The sequence below is a fragment of the Stegostoma tigrinum genome, chromosome 7 (assembly GCF_030684315.1).
Source record: "Stegostoma tigrinum isolate sSteTig4 chromosome 7, sSteTig4.hap1, whole genome shotgun sequence".
Lineage (NCBI taxonomy): Eukaryota > Metazoa > Chordata > Chondrichthyes > Orectolobiformes > Stegostomatidae > Stegostoma > Stegostoma tigrinum.
In genome coordinates, this window is record NC_081360.1 from 102,539,522 (window position 1) to 102,562,266 (window position 22,745).

General features: G+C 46.8%; 1 protein-coding gene across 1 annotated transcript in view; it reads right to left on the minus strand.

The window, feature by feature from the left end:
• LOC125454514 (villin-1-like) overlaps nt 1–22,745 on the minus strand; it is a 73,601-nt gene that overhangs the window by 45,127 nt on the left and 5,729 nt on the right. The window contains exons 2-5 of the mRNA XM_059647578.1: nt 14,725–14,818; nt 13,117–13,191; nt 11,394–11,590; nt 10,279–10,387 (exon numbers count right to left, since the gene is read on the minus strand). Of these exons, the coding sequence (XP_059503561.1) occupies nt 10,279–10,387; nt 11,394–11,590; nt 13,117–13,191; nt 14,725–14,799 (456 nt within the window). The 5' untranslated portion in view covers nt 14,800–14,818. The remainder of the gene's footprint in view (nt 1–10,278; nt 10,388–11,393; nt 11,591–13,116; nt 13,192–14,724; nt 14,819–22,745) is intronic.

Consider the following 22,745-nt stretch of genomic DNA (forward strand, 5'->3'; position numbering starts at 1 on the left):
GTGGGGGTGTTGCTCATGAGAGAAGGCGGCCGGGAGCCTGAACAACTCTTACCCTGCTGCATCCGCCATCTTTTTACATAAAAGAGAGAGAGAAAGTTTGCTAATCAAAACTCTTAAAACTCTTACAAAGGTCTTTCCATGTCACCCCACAGCATTCCCTTTCCTAGATGGGTACCAGTCTCTTCCACCTTTGCTGATGTTAAAACCTCTCAGCTCTGATTCAAATAGCTCAGAGGCCGATATCCCGTCACCAAGTCACACTTCATTTACATGTGGATATCCAGCTCGCTCAGAGCAAACAAAACCTCTGACACTCCTGTTTCTGTCTATCAGCCAGGGCTCCCCGATTGGACCAGGTTAATAGCCCCAACCAGGGAACTCCTATTTTATAAATTGTCCACCTGGTTACCCTTGTTATAAATCACTACACTGGCATCACTATTATAAGATAGGTAGGGGAGACAACGGCCTAGTGGTATAAACACTGGGCTGTTAATTTTGAGACTGAGGTAATGTTCTGGGAACCCAGGTTGAAATCGTGCCATGTCAGATGGTGAAATTTGATTTCAAAAATGATAATCTAGAATTAAGATCCATCGTTGATTGTCAGGAAAAACCCATCTGGATCACTAAAGCCCTTTAAAGGAAGGAAACTGCCCTCCTTACCTGGTGTGGCCTACACATGACTCCAGACCCACAGCAATGTGGTTGATTCTTACCTGCTCTCTGGTTAGGCCAACATTTATTGCCCAAGCCAGAGACACCCTCATCTCATGAATCTTTTTTTAAAAGATGTTTTTAAAAAAGGTCTAGTTAAGTTTCTATACAAATTTTACACAGCTTCAGAGAAATTCATTCAATCCCTCAAGAAAGGACTATCCTGTCTGTTTGAGTTAGATGATAATCTACATCTTGCACTTCTCTTTTAAAATTAATTTTCCAATTACACCACTGCTCTGTGACCTCATTCACCCCTATTACAATCTGTTAGCCTACACAAATTTACTTTGGATCCAAGAGCACAAATCAGTTGGCTAATCCATTTCACAAAAGACCATAAGACATCAAAACAGAAGTAGGCCATTCAACCCATTGAGTCTGCTCCTCCATTCAGGATCTGAATCCTCAGCTCCACTTCCCTGCCTCATCCCCTTACAGCTTAAAAATCCATCTACGATAACAAAGCGTGGAGCTGGATGAACACAGCAGGCCGAGCAGAATCTTAGGAGTACAAAAGCTGCTGCTTGGCCTGCTGTGTTCATCCAGCTCCACGCTTTGTTATCTCAGATTCTCCAGCATCTGCAGTTCCCGTTATCTCTCTCAAAAATCCATGTCTGGGCCTTGAATATATATTTATGACCCAGCTTTGACAGCCTTCTGTGGTAAAGAGTTCTACAGATTCACTCCCCTCAAAAGAAATTCCTCATCTCTGTCCTAAATGTGTGACCCCTTATTCAAAGGGTCCTTGATTCACCCACAAGGGGAAACAGCCTCTCTGTATTTACCCTGTTAACTTGCTGAACAATCTTGAACAAAAAGTTGCTGGAAAAGCTCAACAGGTTCTGGTAGCTGCCGTGAAGTTAAAAACAGTCAATGTTTCAGGTCCGGAGACCCTTCCTCAGAAATTCTGGTCGGGTTTGACCGGACCCGAAATGTTAACTTTGATTTTTCCTTCACAGATGCTGCCAGACCTGAGCTTTTCCAGCAAATTTGTTTTCGTTCCCGAGTTATAGCACCCGCAGGTCTTTCATTTATTTTTATTCCCTAAAGAATCTTGGCTGCTTTGATCAAGTCACTCCTCATTCTTCCAAACTCCAACGAGTGCAGCTTCAAACGGTTTGACTTTAAAAAGGTAGTTTTAAATTCTTGTTTACCTTTTGGCTCTGTTAAATCTTTTAAAACTGCTTTTTGTAACCAAGTATATATTACTACACTTAATATATATGACAAGTAAACAAACCTAAACCTAATATGACTACTGTACCTTTGTGATCTTCAACAATAGTTACAGCAGTTGCTGAAGCTTTTTGTCTTGCACTCATCAGGACAAGTGCAAGAATGTTAAATTTCAAATAATTTGAATTTAAAAGATTGGACAAAATGGAGTGTGCTCGAAATAGTGAGACTTAAAATCTGGGTAACCACTCATTCGTACACACAAACTCCCCCAACAGGAACATATTCAAGCCTTGTGCCTTTTCTAAGTGACCTGGGAGCTTGGGACCTACAGTTCACAAACTTTCTCCATGGCAACATCAGTCAAACCTGACTAAAAACCAAAAGAACTACAGGTGCTGTAAATCAGGAACAAAAACAGAAGTTGCTGGAAAAGCTCAACAGGTCTGTGAAGGAGAAAACACAGTTAATGTTTCGGGTCCAGTGACCCTTCCCCTGTTCTGAGGGAGGGTCACTGGACCCGAAACATTAACTCAAATTCTTTTAACTTCACAGATGCTGCCAGACCTGCTGAGACTCTCCAGCAACTTCTGTTATTGCTCCAGTCAAACCTGACTGGCTAGCCGGTCAATTTCACCATTTGGTATAAACTGTCGTGATCTTTTGAAATTGGGCACCCAGTCTTAGCATTGTCGCGATAATTGTAAGGAGGAAACCTTCAGCAACATGCCTCTCTTTTCAGTCCTACCGAGTTAGCAGCTCCATCCCACATTTTGGAGCTGGGCTGGGGGTGCTGGGAGTGTCGGGCAGGAGCTGCAAGGAGGATGCAGCATTGTTTCAGTGCGATCTGGATAAGACAAGTGGGTGAGAAATACATAGCAAATACAATATGTTGGGGATAAATAGGTTCTCCACTTTCAGAGCAGGAAGGCAGATCTTCTGTATGGTGATGGATTGGGAAAGGTACATGATTGGAGCGTCTTTGGACAAGAGTCACTGAACATAAGCACGCAGGTACAGAAGGCCGGTAAGGTGGCAAATGGTAATGTTGGCCTTCATAATAAGAATGAGGATGCCTTGATGTAATTGTACAAGGCCTTGGTGAGACCATACCTAGAATACTGTATGCAGCTTGGATCTCCTTAGCAGGCGAAAGATGCTCTTGCTTCAGAGGAAGCTTTACCAGACTGATTCCCGTGATGGCAGGACTGATGTTTGAGGACGGGTTTGATCAGTTAGGACTATGTTCACTGGAGTTTAGCAGAATGAGGGGAAATCTCATTGAACCCTTTGTGAAGCAGCTTTCTGCAGTTTCCTTCCATTTCAATAATATTTTGTTCTTTTGATCTTCCTTCCAAAATAAGGAACTTCTCATTTTCCCATGTTATGATCCATTTGTCAACATTCTACCCAATTATTTAACTTATTAATAACTAAATTATTTGTATCCCCCTTGAAACTTTCCTTTCATCTGTTTTAGTGTTGTCTGAAAATGTCTTCAGTACATTCACTTCCTTCCATGTCATTACTATATATGTAGTAAACAGTTACAGTCCTAGCACTGATACCTGTGCCAATCTGAAATAAAACCTTATTCCCATTTGCTGTTTCCTGTGCTTTACAAAGAAAAGAACAAAGAAACCTACAGCACAGGAACAGCTCCTCAGCCCTCCAAGCCTGCGCCGATCAAGATCCTCTGTCTAACCTGTCATCTATTTTCTAACAGTTTGTGCCCATTTGCTCCCTGCCCATCCATGTACCTGTCCAAATATATCTTAAAAGACGCTAACGTGTCTGCGTCTACCACCTCCACTGGCAACGCATTCCAGGCACCCACCACCCTCTGTGTAAAGAACTTTCCATGCATATCTCCCTTAAACTTTCCTCCTCGCACTTTGAACTCATGACCCCTAGTAATTGAGTCCCCCACTCTGGGGAAAAAGCTTCTTGCTATCCACCCTGTCTATACCCCTCATGACTTTGTAGACCTCCATTAGGTCCCCCCTCAATCTCCGTCTTCCTAATGAAAATAATCCTAATCTACTCAACCTCTCTTCATAGCTAGCACCCTCCATACCAGGCAACATCCAACTCTATCCGTGGGAATGTACCAACTCCAACACCATAGACGAGGAGCCCAGAACCTGGGTCACAGTCTGAGGGGTCAGCCAATTAGGACTATGAGGCGGCAAAATTTCTTCACACACAGAATGGTGCACCTGTGCAATTCTCTGCCACAGAAAAGCAGTTGAATGTTTAAGGAGTTAGACACAGTTTTTAGGGTTAAAGACTTGGAAGAATGAGGGGAGAAAGCAGGAGCAAGGGACCGAGTTGGATGATCAGTTACAATAACTTGGAAGGGCAGAGCAGGCTCGAAAGGACTGAATGGCCTACTCCTGCTCCTATTTCTAGTTTTCAATGGAAATTACAGTGTTGTTCACCAAGTCTTCAGATCAGCACACCATATGGACTTTCCAATTAGCTGCTCAGTCAGTCTCATGGGTACACAACGATCATGAATGTTGTATAAAGCCATTGATCCAACGTCCCCATGGTTGTGTTGGGGGGGGGGGGGTGCGTTGTACACAAATGGGATAGATTTTAGACACTTCTTCACCAAAACTCTCCTTTAAGCCACGTTGGAACACTGCGAGGAGAGGTTTGGAGGCTGAAGGTGAGGTTTCCAGCTCTTTGTTATTGTCTTGGAGTCTCTAGGGATACTGTTACCTGTTCCTTCAGCGTCACTGGAGTCAGAATTCCTCACAGCACTGTGGCTGTCCTCAAACCGACAGGACTGAGGTAGTTCCACCTTCTCCAGAACCATTAGGGACTGGCAACAAACATTGCCAGTCAGCAACACCCACAACGGAATAAATTAGTTACAGAGGAGGCCTGGCCAGTGATATACCATACTATTAAAAAAACACTATAGAAAAGTATCAGATTATTAAAAGTAAATTGTGGTTGTAAATAATATTAAATTCTTTGATGATCATCGTTTGGGGACAGGACATTTTGACAGACAATGACCAATAAGGGTGAAGAAGGATCCACTTGCTTTCCAAGCAAGGAAGGACCACAAGGGTCGATCACCAATGGCAGGAGCAAGGTGATTGGAGGATGAAGCTCACATGATCAAAGAGTCAAAACCAGTCCAGACAAATTGTCCTCTTGGCCATGACATCACAGGACACCAGGTTATAATCCAACAGATTTATCTGAAATCATAAGTTTTCAGAGCAGCACCGACAAAGGGATTCAGCCTGAAACAGTTTCCAAAAAGCAGGGAAGCCAGTCTGACCTGCTGTGAATTTCCAGCTTCACATCTATTGAATCCTGGTCAACTTCTGTTAGTCCATAAATGCACATATTCCTAGGAGAAACTGGATTGCGAGTGTCTTAGAATGTTTCTGGATTGGAAAGGCTTGATCATGTGATTTCTTGGAAATGAAAGTCAAAGGTCAAAAAGAAGGCAGCATTTGGTACAGAAATAATGGGAACTGCAGATGCTGGAGAATCCAGGATAACAAAGTGTGAAGCTGGATGAACACAGCAGGCCAAGCAGCATCTCAGGAGCATAAAAGCTGACGTTTCGGGTCTTGACTCTTCATCAGAGCTGGTCTAGGCCCGAAACGTCAGCATTTGTGCTCCTGAGATGCAGCATTTGGTAATGCTTGCCTATGTTGGTCAGTGCATTGACTAGAGGAGTTGGGAGGTCATGTTACGGCTGTACAGGGCATTGGTTCGTTCTGCTGTAACACGTGTTTTGTTAATGTGAATTGGCTGTAATGCAAACTTTTCTGCTGTACAGATAGAATGATTTCCTCACAGCAAGAACACATCACATTATGGGAGAATACTTGTATTGGAATACTGTGTGCAATTCTGGTCTCCTTGCTGTAGGAAGGATGTTGCAAAACTTAGAAGGGCTGCAGAAAAGATTCACAAGAATGTTGCGAGGGTTGGAGGGTCCGAGCTGTAGCGAGAGGCTGAATGGATTGCAACTATTTTCTCTGGAATGTCAGAAGCTGAGGGGTGACCTCAGAGGTTTATAAAATCATGAGGGGCATGGATAGGGTAAATAGCCGAGGCCTTTTTCCCCCCCTCAATATAGGGGAGTCTAAAACTAGAGGCATAGGTTTAAGGTGAGAGGGGATAGATTAAAAAGGGACCTAAGGAGCAACTTTTTCCACGCAGAGGATGGAGCGTGTTTGGAATGGGCTGCCGGAAGAGGTAGAGGAGGCCAGTACAATCACAACAACATTTTAAAAGGCATCTGGAGGAGTATATGAATAAGCAGCATTTAGGAGGGATATAGGGCAAACCTAGATTAGTTTAGGATATCTGATCGGCATGGGCGAGTTGGAACAAAAAGGTCTGTTTCTGCGCTGTACAAATTTATGACACTACGAGAGCTGTGTTTTTTCCAGGAAGCAGAAGATAATCAAATGATTTGGAGAAAAAGATCCCAATAAAGAGATCAGATGGGTTTGTGGCTTATTTATGGGACAAACAGACTTGAAGCAGCCTTGGATCTGTGCTGTGCATTACCTAGCAACAGTCTCTGGGTCCAGTTGCTGTGTAATGTCACAAGCCTATTGAGAGTCGTTAAGGAAGCTATAGTAGACAGTGCCTCGATTCCTAAAATGATATATTTGTGAAACTTCAAATTTTCTCCACCTGAATCTGAAATCTGGTACAATCATCTTCCTCCAATCAGATCTCACCAACAATAAAACTGAGACATTAACCCATTCAAACTTCTGAATTCTTATCATCAACCCTGTCACATTCTGATGAATCTTTCTTTTTCTCAACCTGTAAATCTCTGCAGAGCTGCATTGTCTGGTCAGTGTATGAATGTGTATATATTTCGGTTTAATAAGACAAGTTGAATTCTGTGTCATGGCTTAGTTGATAACCCATTTTGCTACTTGATTGAAGAATAAAGTTGCTTACAATCAAGTTATTTTTGAATTTATCGAAGAAACCTGGAAGAAAACAGTCTCTATTGGGCAGGATAATAGTACTAAAAAGAGACAAGTTGACCATTTTATGATTAAATACAACATTTATCCTTCTACAGAGGATGCCCTTTGGTCCACCAAGCTTGTGCTGACACAATGCCTTTCTAAACTAGAATCGTTTTGCCTCCACACAGTCTGTATCCTGACATTGCCTGCCTATTCATATACACATCCAGATGCCTTTTAAATGCTATAATTGTACCAGCCTTCACCATTTCTGGTAGCTCATTCCACACGTGTACCACACTGAAAAAGTTGCTCCTTAAATCCCTTTTAAATCTTTCCTCTCTCACCTTAACCTATGCCACTCTAGTTTTGCACTCCCTCAACCCTGGGGAAAAGACCCTGGCTTTTCACCCTATCCATGCCACTCAGGATTTCATATATCTCTATAAGGTCACCCCTTAGCCGCCGATGCTCCAGGGAAAATACTCCCAGTCATTTCAGCCTCTCCCTATAACTCAAACCCTCCAACCCCGGCAACATCCTTGTAAATCTTTTCCGAACCCTTTCAAGTTTCTCAACATCCTTCCTGTAGCAGGGAGACCAGAACTGAATGCAGAAGAAGGGTCTGAAGCAGGGTCTAGGCCCAAAACGTCAGCCTTCCTGCTTCTCTGATGCTGCTTGGCCTGCTGTGTTCATCCAGCTCCACATCTTGTTATCTCTTGAACAGTGTTGTTGCATCTGCCTCAATCATCTCCTCTGGCAGCACGTCCTAGGTACTTGCCACCTTCTGTTAAAAAACAAGTTGTGTCTCACATCTCAAAGAACAAAGAAAATTACAGCACAGGAACAGGCCCTTCGGCCCTCCAAGCCTGCGCCGATCCAGATCCTCTGTCTAAACCTGTCACCTATTTTCCAAGGATCTGTATCCCTCTGCTCCCTGCCCATTCATGGATCTGTCTAGATACATCTTAAATGACGCTATCGTGTCTGCATCTACCACCTCCGCTGGCAATGCATTCCAGGCACCCATCATCCTCTGCGTAAAGAATTTTACACGCATATCTCCCTTAAACTTTTCCCCTGTCACCTTGAAATTGTTACCCCTAGAAAGTGAGTCTCCCACTCTGGGGAAAAAGCTTCTTGCTATCCACCCTGTTTATACTGCTTATGATTTTGTAGGCCTCAATCAGGTCCGCCCTCAAACTCCGTCTTTCTAATGAAAACAAGCCCAATTTACTCAGCCTCTCTTCACAGCTCGCGCCCTCCATACCAGGCAACATCCTGGTGAAGATATCAAAGTGTGGAGCTGGATGAACACAGCAGGCCAAGCAGTATCTCAGGAGCACAAAAACTGACGTTTCAGGCCTAGACCCTTCAGAGACGGGGATGGGGAGAGGGAACTGGAATAAATAGGGAGAGAGGGGGAGGCGGACTGAAGATGGAGAGAAAAGAAGGTAGGTGGAGAGAGTATAGGTGGAGAGGTAGGGAGGGGATAGGTCAGTCCAGGGACGATGGACAGGTCAAGGAGGCAGGATAAGGTGGTAGGTAGGAAATGGAGGTGTGGCTTGAGGTGGGAGGAAGGGATAAGTGAGAAGAAGAACAGGTTAGGGAAGCAGAGACAGGTTGGACTGGTTTTGGGATGCAGTGGGTGGTGGGGGGTGGGGGGGGAAGAGCTGGGCTGGTTGTGTGATGCAGTGGGGGGAGGGGACGAACTGGGCTGGTTTTGGGATGCAGTGGGGGAAGGGGAGATTTTGAAGCTTGTGAAGTCCACATTGATACCATTAGGCTGCAGGGTTCCCAAGCGGAATATGAGTTGCTGTTCTTGCAACCTTCGGGTGGCATCATTGTGGCACTGCAGGAGGCCCATGATGGACATGTTGTCTAAGGAATGGGAGGGGGAGTTAAAATGGTTCGTGACTGGGAGGTGCAGTTGTTTGTTGCGAACTGAGCGGAGGTGTTCTACAAAGCGGTCCCCAAGCCTCCGCTTGGTTTCCCCAATGTAGAGGAAGCCACACTGGGTGCAATGGATACAGTATACCACATTGGCAGATGTGCAGGTGAACATCTGCTTGATATGGAAGGTCATCTTGGGGCCAGGGATTTGGGAGGGGGGGGGGGGGGGAAAAAAAGAGTGTGGGGGCAAGTGTAGCACTTCCTGCGGTTGCAGGGGAAGGTGCCAGGTGTGGTGGGGTTGGAGGCGAGTGTGGAGCGGACAAGGGAGTCGTGGAGAGTGTGGTCTCTCTGGAAGGCAGACAAGGTGGGGATGGAAAAATAGCTTGGGTGGTGGGGTCGGATTGTAAATGGCAGAAACGCAAAACATTTCGACTCCCCTTCCCATTCCTCAGACGACATGTCCATCATGGGCCTCCTGCAGTGCCACAAATGATGCCACCCAAAGGTTGCAGGAACAGCAACTCATATTCCGCTTGGGAACCCTGCAGCCTAATGGTATCAATGTGGACTTCACCAGCTTCAAAATCTCCCCTTCCCCCACTGCATCCTAAAACCAGCCCAGTTCGTCCCCTCCCCCCACTGCACCACACAACCAGCCCAGCTCTTCCCCCCCGACCCACTGCATCCCAAAACCAGTCCAACCTGTCTCTGCCTCCCTCACCTGTTCTTCCTCTCACCCATCCCTTCCTCCCACCTCAAGCCACACCTCCATTTCCTACCTACCGCCTCATCCCGCCTCCTTGATCTGTCCATCTTCCCTGGACTGACCTATCCCCTCCCAACCTCCTCACCTATACTCTCTCCTCTACCTATCTTCTTTTCTCTCCATCTTCGGTCCGCCTCCCCCTCTCCCCATTCCCCCTCTCTGATGAAGAGTCTAGGCCCGAAATGTCAGCTTTTGTGCTCCTGAGATGCTGCTTGGCCTGCTGTGTTCATCCAGCTTCACACTTTGTTATCTTGGATTCTCCAGCATCTGCAGTTGCCATTATTATCACTGATACAATATCCTGGTGACCCTCCTCTGCACCCTGTCCAAAGCATCCACATCCTTTTGGTAACGTGGCGACCAGAAGTGTACCAGTATTCCAAATGTGGCAGTACCAAAGTCCTATAACCTCCTTTGAATTCACTTACATTTACCTAGTCATTGATTCTTCAACCCTGGGATATGGTCTATGGAGTAATGGGATTTGATTACCAGTGCAATCCTCCAGTTAGATTTATAACACTCCCCATGAACCTGCAGGCACTTAGGGTCATTGTCACCCCATGCCCCCCCCAACTGAATCCGACAACCACCCGCCACCAACCAACACCCCCCTCAACCCACCAACTCTCGCTGCACTTGGCAAGTAATGACTCAAGCTGGAATGGTGTGAAGATGTTGCATGTAACATTCCCAAGAGGAAATCCTGGCCAGAATCCTGGGAGGTTCCGATTCAGGAGATGGACTGACCTCAGCTGCGTACACTTTTTTCTTGCCCTTCACGTGGAGCAGCCTCTTCACATCATAGGAATTAGTCTCCACATGGTTTAGTCCAGTAGCAACACCCCCGCATTTGTAACTAACAAAAAAAGGAAACAAGATCAGCTTCAAACTTGAGCCAAGTGAAGTAAAAAAATTGGTCTCGGATCACCACTTACGTGGGCCAGCCACGATTCAGGGACAGTGGCACAATTGCTTCAGAGTCAAAAGTTCTAAACCCGCACAAACTCCATTAACTCATAGCGGACTATGGGCTGATCTCATGGTCCCAAATCGGGTGGGCAGTGCGGGGTCCTTTTCTCACCCAATGCTCCCCATCTCCCATCCCCGAATGTAGATGACAATTAAGGCATTGGGTTGTCAATGTGATAGCAACTCTCCATTTGGTTTAAAAAAAAATCAGCAAAGGAGACTGAGCATGAAAAAAAATCAGTGGCCTGTCCACCCTTCTGAAGTGGGTAATGGACAGACTCTGGACCTTGTTATAACAACTCCATTGTCTGCTGCTTTTCAAATACTAGAAGTGAAACCATTTGGGAGTTTGAAGGCAGCTATGGGCGGGTGGGCAAGGACAGGAGGAACAGGCCCAATCACATGGGCTGTGGCTACACACAGCGATAGTTCCTGCAGCTGAAGATGGCAGCTGCTCATTTACTTTCATCTCAACTGGTCAACTATTGGACCTTACATAAAAAAACAGACATATTCAGGGAGGGTGGCCTTTAAACCTAGAGCTGGGACCAGCTTGCTGTTTTGGGGCATCTGCTGTATGACCTCCCGGTCTATGGAGGCCCATTATCCCCAACCCAAGAACTTTCTCCGATTTGTCTCTGTCCCTCCAGAGGATCGGAATGGATTATCCAATCTTTGAACATGCAGAGGAAACGGGAGCTGGGAGCGAGCTGATGCCCCTACTCCGTCAGATCCCCCCCAAACGGAGAAACAAGTCAAGGGGAGTACCCACTGCACCCCCTCCTTCACTTAGAGGTTCAAGGGGATGAAGGCCTGCTCCTCTCCCTATCACACCCATTCCCGTCCCCATTCAGACCACGCTACTACTGGATAATGCTCAAGGCTTGACTCACATGAACCCCTTCTTGAAATAGCCCTTGAAGATCTCTGACTCGTATCTTTGTACCTCCCGGTGCTGTACAGCCTTGCCTCCCAGGTAATCATCCATCTGAGTAGTGTAGATCGCAGCTGCCCCCTGCTCATCCTGTGAGGAGCCTTGGCCAATCCAGAAGTGGATGTCGTAAGTGAAGGAGCTGCCGGCTTTATGAGTCTGAGGGTAGGAAGACACGGGGTCAGTTTGAAGGGATGGTGCCTATGATAGTTGTGGGGGAATTGGAGGAGCATCTTTAAAGGCAGAACCAGAAAAAACACGAGGAAGAAAGGAATAAGCGGACGTGGCAAGATAACATGCTAGGAGGGTGAATGCAGGAGGGGGGGAACATTGTTGGGAGGTGATGGTGAAGTGGTGCCGTGACTGCATCAGTCATCCAGAACCCCAGGCTCATACCGTGGGGTCAGTCCCAGGTTCCAAACAGGAGTCAGGCTGGACTAGAGACATTAACACAGCTTCTCTTTCCACAGAGGCTGCCAGACCCACTGAATTTTTTCAGCACTGTTTTTGGTTTCAGATGTCTATCACCCACCGAATTTGGCTCTTAAAAGATTCTGATAACGGGGGTTCGAATCCCACAGAGGCAGACGGTGAGATTAGAATTCAATTAAACTCTGCTTTGGAGTCAGTATGGTTATCATACCCACCCACCGGACTCACCAATATCCTTTAAGGAAGGAAATCTGCCATCCTCACCCAGTCTGGCCTACATGTGACTCCAGACCCATAGCAATATGTCTGACTTTTAAACTTCCTGATGAAAGGCCAAGCGAGGACCACATTCCAGGGCAGCGAGGGGGATTGGCAGCACTTGTTACTTCATCAGTGACACCAACAGCCCATACACAAGGGGAGAACGAGCATGGATCAATGCAGTGAATGGACTGGTTCTGCATTGCACACCCTGTACAACTCATCCAGATCTGGCAACTCCTGAAAACTTAGGTACCATCCCTCTCCTCGCCCGCACAGAACACTTCAGCAGAAGTTTGGGGTCAATTAGATGCACGATCAGATGAATATCCATTTCCATTCCCTCTCTCCCACTTGTCCTTTGTTGGGCAAAACCACTAACCATTCCCCTGGCATCACGGCCAAGTGGCTAATATTGTGATAAAACCCATCAGGCAACTACTCCCCCATGGAGGGGTGGGGGAGGCCCACATGCTGACAGACTGGGGTTAATGCGAGTTTACGGAGTGCATAAGGTATTAGGCCAATCAGGAATGCGACAGAATAACTGCATTGGAAGATATAAGAATAGTATGGATGGTGCTCACAATCTCCTGGTGCAGCCCTGTTGCCAGGGTTTGGTCAGACCTCTGGTCGCGCACATTTACAAACTGAAGACATTTTAAAAAGTGATCCCGGAAGACGATTTTAAAAAATGTCAAGTGGGAGGAAAGAAAAAAAAGAGGCGGAAAAACCACAGAACTCCTTGCTCAGGATGCGGAGGGTACAGTAACTAATGGTGGAGCGATGGAAATCAGAATCATGCAAGGGTTCAAAAACTGAGGAGGTCAGGGATGAGAGATGGTTGCAACAATGGAGAGAGGAAAGGCAGAGAAAACAGTGCGAATTTTGAACACAAAACATTGCTGGACCAGGAGTCAGTGAGCTGATGGAGATTGGTGCTGGAATAGTTTAACTTGTTAATCATTAAACATCAGCATCAGCCTACTTACTGCAAACAGGATGTAACAATCGCCTTCGTAGAAATTGCCATAGGATCTTAGGGGCACAGGAACCATCAGCATTTTCTGTAAATATCAATACATGACAAAAATTAAACTCCCAGTGACTAATCTGTTGTTACAGCAACAGAGCCTCCAGCTCCACATCAGATGGTTACCTTGCTGGAATATCATCGCGTTGCACTCAAGGCTCACAGGTCAACTAAAGGTCGGCTCACACTTTCAAAATAACAATGTGGCAAAGAGAGGTAAGGTGCCACTTGTTCGCATCAAACAGAAGAAAGACGCAGGGTAAAACTCCCTCAATTCTTTTAAACTAAGTAAAGCTCTCTCTACACCATCCTCCAGCAAACACTCCCAGGACATGGATAGCACAGAGTCAGATACAGAGTAAAACTCTCACCCTTTCTCAGTCAGGCACGGGGAAAGCAACGTAAGGCTTATGCTAGAATCATGGAATGCAAGCCCCAAGTACAGAAGTTTAATGATTTAGGAAGTAATTTTAAAGTAATCTCGGACTAGAAGCCCGCTTTCACTAAAAGGATGAAGCCTCACAAACACAAGAGCTTGAATATCCTGAGGATACAAGCTGCTATCCTTTAAAAAAGGGTCTAATGAGCTCACCCAGTTAAATTGGAGTTGGGCTGGAGGAGTTTGCAAAACACTGACAGATCGGAGAATATCTACACATTAATAGTCGCTGCTACATCTGATCATTCTCCCAGCTTTAAGTGGAGAACAAATTTAGTGGAATAGTCACTGTTTGACAAGGAGATGCCCAGACAATTATATCTAGAGAGATAGCAGGAACAGCAAAAGCTGAAGTCAGCATCAATACAATGTGAGCTGGAGGAACACAGCAGCTCAGGCAGCAGAGGAGCGGGAGAATCGATGTTGAGTGCTCAGAAATAACAGAATTAAATAGCTTCAAAATCTCCCCAGCCCCCCAGCTTCATCCCACGTTCAGCCCTCCCTCGCGTCCTTGACCTGACATAACCTGTCCCTCTTCCTTCTCATCTATCCACCCCCACCCTTCCCATTGACCAAATCTCCACAACCCCCTACCTGCATTCCCCTATCACCACCCCACTTACCCTCACCCGGCCTCACCACATCCTGCCACACTTCTGAGCTCGCTTCCCCCTCCCTAGTCCTGAAGAATGTTCCCAAGCTGAAATGTCGACTTTCCTGCTCCTCTGATGCTACCTGGCCAGCTGTGTTCCTCCGGCTCCACTGTATCGACTAATAATCCAGAGACCCTGGTAACGTTCTGGGGATTTGGGTTCATACCCTGCCACAACAGATGGTGGAATTTGATTTTAAAAAATCTGGAATTAAGAGTTTAACGAGGACCACGAACACATAGGTGGAAAAGTCCACCCGATTCACTTGCGTACATTGGGGAAGGAAACTGCTTCTTTGCACGGTCTGGTCTACAAGTGACTCCAGACCTACACTGACTCTTTTGGGGCTCAGTTTTGGGTTGGCCATTTAATGCTGGCACAGCCAATGAGCCCCACATCCCAGGAACAAGTGAAAATAAAGCTATTCTCACACACACGGTCGAGTTTCACTATTTCAAAACAAAGTTCCACTGACCTCAATTCGCCATATTTGAATCCCAGGTGTGGTTTTGTTCAAGGATTTGGAGATGGCCAGTGACAGGTCCGGCATGGCTCTCGGTGTGGGTTACCTTCAACAAAAGCAGAGAAGAGAGGAGCAGGTGACCAAAGGCACTGAAAAAACAAGTATCCCTGAAATCTAGACAACATCCTATCTCCACATTTTAGCATATCATGACCTTAGGGAGAGAGACAATGGGAACTGCAGATGCTGGAGAACCCAAGATAACAAAGTGTGAAGCTGGATGAACACATCAGGCCAAGCAGCATCTCAGGAGCACAGCTCCTGAGATGCTGCTTGGCCTGTGTTCATCCAGCTTCACACTTTGTTATCATGACCTTACGGAGTGCAGGGAGAGGGTATTCATTAGAATGAAATAAGTAATATCATTTAGTGTATATTAAAAAAGGTAAATATACAAATAAATACATAAATAGACAAATATATGAATGTTTACCATACTGATTCCTCAGAAGGTAGGAGTGATGTGTGACGAGAGGCTGGATCAGTTAGGGCTATATTCAAAAAGAGTTTAGAAGAATGAAAGGAATCTCAAATCTATAAAATTCTAACAAAGGTTAGACAGGGTAAATACAGGAAAGATGTTACTAATGGCAAGGGTGGGATGGGGGTGGGGGGGTGGGGGGGGGGGGGGGAGGTGGTTGGGTGGTGATAGCCCAGAACCAGTGGTCACAGTTTATGGTGGGATAGGTCATTCAGGATTGATGGGAGGTGAACTGCCTTCACCCAGAGTGAGGAGCACATGGAATTCTCTAGCACCGCAAACATTTGTAGAATGAGTTCAATAAAATTCTTAGGGATAATGGGATCAAAGGGTATGGAGGAGAAAGCTAGAACAGGAGAGAGTGAATTGGAGGATCTGCCATGGAACATGTTGAATGACAGACTGGGCTTGAAGGGCCGAATAGCCTACTCCTGTTTCTAGATTTCTATCCACTGGTGAGGAGTCCAAACCCAGAGATTGTAATTAAGGTAGTCATTAATAAAGGCAATAAAATTCAGGTGAATAAGGGTTCAATAAAATTCAGGAGGAACAGCTGAGCGCTGTTGGGAGACAGTGATTAGATTCCCTACAGTGTGGAAACAGGCCCTTCGGCCCAACAAGTCTGCACCGCCCCTTGAAGCATCCCACCCAGACCCATCCCCCAATAACATACACAGCCCAGAACATTATGGGCAATTTGGCATGGCCAATCCACCCAGCCTGCACATCTTTGGACTGTGGGAGGAAACCTAAGGAAACCCACGCAGACACGGGGAGAAGGTGCAAACTCCGCACAGACAGTCGCCCGAGGCTGGAATTGGACCCAGGTCCCTGGTGCGGTGAGGCTGCAGTGCTAACCACTGAGCCACCGTGCCGCCCTGGTGATATAGTTGTACTGTTACTGGATCACTTATGTAAAGGTTGAGGATTTTGGATAAACCTCAGAGTGGAAGGAGGCGGTTCTGGGGGAAAGATTGAGAGAGGAGCTTGCACACTGACGTTGACCGTTGACTGACCAGTCAGATCTGTGTTACACAAACAGAAGCAGGAAAGGGTTAATTTATAGCTGGGATGTATCTCCCCTTACTGTGCTGAAAGAGAATTCATTTCGAAACACGACGGGGGAGATGTTGGATGGGGCTGAGCGCAGTGCATGTTCAATTCAAACCAATTTCATAAACTATGATCTGAAGAGGAATCAAAATCTGACTTGAACATTAAGTTTGTTTTTCTCTCTGCACCAGCTGCAGAAAGTCAGCACTTCCAGGAATTGTTTTGTTTGCTTTAGATCTCCAGTAATTTGCTTTTTTTAGTGCATACATTAAACTAGTATTTAAATCCTGGATCATGAGATGCTTAGATAGGGAAAAAATTTGAATGAGCTACCCTATGGCCGGACCTGGATGAACACAGCAGGCCAAGCAGCATCTTAGGAGCAGGAAAGCTGACGTTTTGAGCCTAGACCCTTCATCAGAAAAGGTCTGGGCCTGAAACATCAGCTTTCCTGCTCTTAAGTTGCTGCTTGGCCTGCTGTGTTCATCCAGCTTCACACCTTGATATCTCAGATTCTCCAGTATCCACAGCTCCTATCATCTCATGTCTAAGACCTGCATACACAAGAGGAGTAAACAGTTTGGTGGAACCTGAAAGAAAGCATTCCCCAACCAGAGGGTGGTATAAATCTAGAACATGCTGCCTGAGAGGGGAATGGAGGCAGGCAGCCAGTCTCATAACATTTAAGCAGCGTCTGGATGAGCACTGAAAATGTTAGGAAATAGTAGGCTATGGACCAAGTGCAGTTGAATGAGATAAGTGTGGTTTGGTGATAATGGGAACTGCAGATGCTGGAGAATCCAAGATAATAAAATGTGAGGCTGGATGAACACAGCAGGCCAAGCAGCATCTCAGGAGCACAAAAGCTGATGTTTCGGGCCTAGACCCTTCATCAGAGAGGGGGATGGGGTGAGGGTTCTGGAATAAATAGGGAGAGAGGGGGAGGCGGACCAAAGATGGAGAGAAAAGAAGATAGGTGGAGAGGAGAGTATAGGTGGGGAGGTAGGGAGGGGATAGGTCAGTCCAGGGAAGACGGACAGGTCAAGGAGGTGGGATGAGGTTAATAGGTAGGAGATGGAGGTGCGGCTTGGGGTGGGAGGAAGGGATGGGTGAGAGGAAGAACAGGTTAGGGAGGCAGAGACAGGTTGGACTGGTTTTGGGATGCAGTGGGGGGAGGGGACGAACTGGGCTGGTTTTGGGATGCGGTGCGGGAAGGGGAGATATTGAAGCTAGTGAAGTCCACATTGATACCATTGGGCTGCAGGGTTCCCAAGCGGAATGTGAGTTGCTGTTCCTGCAACATTCGGGTGGCATCATTGTGGCACTGCAGGAGGCCCATGATGGACATGTCATCTAAAGAATGGGAGGGGGAGTGGAAATGGTTTGCGACTGGGAGGTGCAGTTGTTTATTGTGAACCGAGCGGAGGTGTTCTGCAAAGCGGTCTCCAAGCCTCCGCTTGGTTTCCCCAATGTAGAGGTAGCCACACCGGGTACAGTGGATGCAGTATACCACATTGGCAGATGTGCAGGTGAACCTCTGCTTAATGTGGAAAGTCATCTTGGGGCCTGGGATAGGGGTGAGGGAGGAGGTGTGGGGGCAAGTGTAGCATTTCCTGCGGTTGCAGGGGAAGGTGCCGGGTGTGGTGGGGTTGGAGGGCAGTGTGGAGCGAACAAGGGAGTCATGGAGAGAGTGGTGTCTCCGGAAAGCAGACAGGGGTGGGGATGGAAAAATGTCTTGGGTGGTGGGGTCGGATTGTAGATGGCGGAAGTGTCGGAGGATGATGCGTTGTATCCGGAGGTTGGTGGGGTGGTGTGTGAAAACGAGGGGGGTCCTCTTTGGGCAGTTGTGGCGGGGGCGGGGTGTGAGGGATGTGTTGCGGGAAATGCGGGAGACGCAGTCAAGGGCGTTCTTGACCACTGTGGGGGGAACGTTACGGTCCTTGAAGGACTTGGACATCTGGGATGTGCGGGAGTGGAATGCCTCATCATGGGAGCAGATGCGGCGGAGACGGAGGAATTGGGAATAGGGGATGGAATTTTTGCAGGAGGGTGGGTGGGAGGAGGTGTATTCTAGGTAGCTGTGGGAGTCGGTGGGCTTGAAATGGACATCAGTTACAAGCTGGTTGCCTGAGATGGAGACAGAGATCCAGGAAGGTGAGGGATGTGCTGGAGATGGCCCAGGTGAACTGAAGGTTGGGGTGGAAGGTGTTGGTGAAGTGGATGAACTGTTCGAGCTCCTCTGGGGAGCAAGAGGCGGCGCCGATAGTCATCAATGAAACGGAGGAAGAAGTGGGGTTTGGGACCTGTGTAGGTGCGGAAGAGGAGCTGTTCCACATAACCTACAAAGAGGCAGGCATAGCTGGTGCCCATGCCTGGTGTTTGTTGGTTAGCATGGACATGGTGGGCCAAAGGGCCTGTTTCTATGCTGAGAGACTCTGACTGAGATCACTTCATGACTGTTTGGAAGATAGATTTATGGTTAAGTAGTGCATTGTGTAAATCCCCACAGTCCTTCCAGACAGGGAAAGGTGATTTGAAATATGGGTACTATTATACTGAAGGAAAATGTGGGTCTGTTTTCTCACAGGAAGCAGATGACTGGCTGCCATGGAATATGATGTGAGGGATAAGTGCCTAGCAGGAGTGACATACGCTTTATAAAAAGTGAATAGAAGAGACTTCGCTCAGGCAGAGTCAGGCTGTTTTATTGAGTCCAGGGTGCATCTCGTGGATTGTATCTTGTACTCCAAGACTAGATTAGATGTTCCCATGGTTTTAAATGGGAAGGGAAGCTGCTGGGAGAGGGGTAGGAATGCAGTTGCTGGTTTGAACGTCTCAGAGTCCAGAACAAAGGGACAGAGCCATAGCAAACTGTCCAAGGGTAAATGTTAAGAAGGACCTTTTTACACACAGTAGCAGTTTAAACCTGGAACTGTGTGTAGGTGCGTAAGAAGGCAGAGGGGCATGGTTGTGTGTGTGCCTCAGTGTTCAGGAGGTAAGGAGAATAGATAGTGTTAAAGCCACAGGCCAACCATAGAGTGAACAGCAGAACAGGCTCTAGGCATTGCACTTGACCATCAAATGTTACTAAGCAAAACGCACTGCTTTCTTATTACTCCCACCCTCAGCCCACTTCAATGTCGCTCTCTCTCTCTTTTTCTCAACATTACTTCCCTGACTGCCTCCAAGCTCCCAAACCAAGCGTTGCTGACAGCCAGTGACATCCCCTGTTCCCTCCAGCACACAGTGTGTAATGTTTTTATGACCGCTGTCTTCACAATGACCTTATAAGGTTTAGCTCTAACTACAATAAAATATTGGTTCCAGTCCTCCTTATCACCTCTGGTATCCTCTGCACGCAAAGCTATTTTTGCAACAATGCACATTTCACTAGCTGCCCTTAAATCAGCTCTTGGGGAGGGGCCGGAGTGGTTCTTTCGGTGAATTTGGTTGCTCTGCGACCGAGGAAATCCAGACATTTCAACTGCTGGGATATTCCCTGGGTTAAGTGATGGCACTAACTGTGAGCTCATGATATGGCTGGAGTATTGTATAGTTTTGGTCTCTTAGAGGAAGGCTGTTCTAGCCATGGACAGAATGCAACAAAAGATTCCCCAAACCGATTCCTGGGACGGCAGGAGTGACATGTAGAGAGAGACTAGAAGCGTTAGGACTCTATTCACCGGTGTTTAGAAGAGTGGGACAGAGGGGGTGCAAAATCTTATAGAAGCCTATAAAATTCTAACAGGACTAGACAGGGTAAACACAGGAAGGGTGTTCCCAATGGCCAGGGAGTCCAGAACCAGGAGTCACAGTCTAAGGATACAGGGGAGGCCATTTCGGGCTGGGATGAGGAGAAAAAGGTTTTTACCCAGAGAGTGGGGAGCCTGTTGAATTTTCTGCCACAGAAACTTGTTGAGGCCAAAACATTGAATGATACAGTTCTTAGGACTAAATGGATCAAAGGGTACAGGGAAAGAAGGCGAGAACAGGGGACTGTGTTGGATGATCCGCCATGATCATATTGAATGGTGGAGCAGGTTTGAAGGGCCAAATGACCTCTTCCTATTCCTATTTTGTATGTTTCTAGCGATTTTGACAAAGACTGGAGAAGCTCTTCATACCTGTCTACTATCCATTCGTGAGGAATACATTTCCCTGAGCAGTCACAGAAACACAGAATCTGTGATAGCAAAGGATCACAAACAGATCCAAGGGGGCAGACGAGGATTTGTTTCAGTGAAAGCAGAGATCGGGGGTGAATTGCCTGAGAGAGCAGTGAAATCAGACAATAAGACCTTTCAAAACAGAATCAGATAAATATTGAAGAGGAAAAGTTTATTCTTTTGTACAAGTATGGGGAAACTGGGAAACAAACAGGAGACAAAAAGCGATGAAATGAAACGAAACAAAACGGGATGAACGTGATGTGAATGTCAATAGTTGTTCCAACCTAGGCATGATGGGCTGAGTGGTCTTTCAATTTGCTGTGGTCTTTAAAGAATCACCAATTATCTTTGTCAAGGAGTGTGGAGCTGGAGGAACACAGCAGGTCGGGCAGCAGAGGAACAGGAGAGCCAATGTTTCAGGTTTACACCCTTCATCAGGTCTGGAGAGGTGGAGGGAAGGAGGAGTGGGACTGGGGAAGGTCGGGGGGGGGGGCAGTGATAGGTGGACGCAGGTAGGGGTTTGACAATTGACAATAGACAATAGGTGCAGGAGTAGGCCATTCGGCCCTTTGAGCCAGCGCCACCATTCATTATGATCATGGCTGATCATCCACAATCAGTATCCTGTTCCTGCCTTATCCCCATAACCCTTGATTCTGCTATCTTTAAGAGTTCTATCCATCTCTTTCTTGAAAGTATCCAGAGAGTTGGCCTCCACTGCCTTGTGGGGCAAAGCATTCCATATATCCACCACTCTCTGGGTGAAGACGTTTCTCCTCAACTCTGTTCTAAATGGCCTGCCCCTTATTTTTAAACTGTGTCCTCTGGTCCTGGACTCACCCATCAGCAGAAACATGCTCCCTACCTCCAGAGTGTCCAATCCCTTAATATGTTATACATCTCAAATCAGATCCCCTCTCATCCTTCTAAACTCAAGTGTATACAAGCCCAGTCGCTCCAATCTTTCAACATATGATAGTCCCGCCATTCTGGCAATTGACCTCATGAACCTACGCTGCACTCCCTCAATAGCAAGAATGTTGTTCCTCAAAATTTGGAGACCAAAACTCCACATTGCGCTGAGAAATGGCAGATGGAGTTCAACCTGGATAAATGCAAAGTGATGCATTTTGGAAGGTTAAACTTAAATGCTGAATATAGGATTAAAGGCAGGATTCTCGGCAGTGTGGAGGAACAGCAGGATCTTAGTGTTCAAGTGCATAGCTCCCTCAAAGTTGCCACCCAGGTGGATAAGGTTGTTAAGAAAGCATATGGTGTTTTGGGTTTCATTAACAGGGGGATCGAGTTTAAGAGCCGTGAGGTTATGCTGCAGCTCTACTCCCTGGTGAGGCCACACTTGGAATATTGTGTCCAGTTCTGGTCTCCCTATTATAGGAAAGATGTGGAGGCTTTGGAGAGGGTGCAAAGGAGGTTTACCAGGATGCTGCCTGGACTGGAGGGCTTGTCTTACGAGGAGAGGTTGACTGAGCTCGGACTTTTCTCTCTGGAGAGAAGGAGGAAGAGAGGTGATCTGATCGAGGTGTACAAGGTAATGAGAGGCATGGATAGAGTCGATAGCCAGAGACTTTTCCCCAGGGCAGGATTGACTGTCACGAGGGGCCATAGTTTTAAGGTGTTAGGAGGAAGGTATAGAGGAGACGTCAGAGAGAGGTTCTTCACCCAGAGAGTTGTGAGCGCATGGAATAGTTTGCCAGTGGTAGCCGTGGAAGCGGAGTCATTAGTGACATTTAAGCAACTGCTGGACATGCACAAGGACAGCAGTGAATTGAGGTCCTCTGTCCTCTGTCCTCTGTCCTCTGTCCTCTGTCCTCTGTCCTCTGTCCTCTGTCCTCTGTCCTCTGTCCTCTGTCCTCTGTCCTCTGTCCTCTGTCCAAAATAAGTCGTGGGAAGGGTGGGGCAGAGAGGTGAGAAAGAAGATGGACAGGTTGTGTCCTGTCAAGGAGGCGGGGATGAGAGGGAGGGCTGGATGTGGGATGAGGCCAGTGATGGGAAGATGTTGAAACTGATGAATTCTATGCTAAGGCCATTGGGCTGTAAGCTCATGAGGTGGAATGTGAGATGTGGCTTCTTCAGTTTGCAGGTGGCATCATTGTGGCACTGCAGGAAGCCCAGGATGGACATATCACCCAGGGAGCGGGAGGGGGAATTAAAATGGTTAACAAGCAGAAGGTGGTGTAGATCATAGCATATAGAGCCAGATGGTCCGCGAATTGGTCTCACTGATGTAGAGGAGGCCACATCAGGAACAG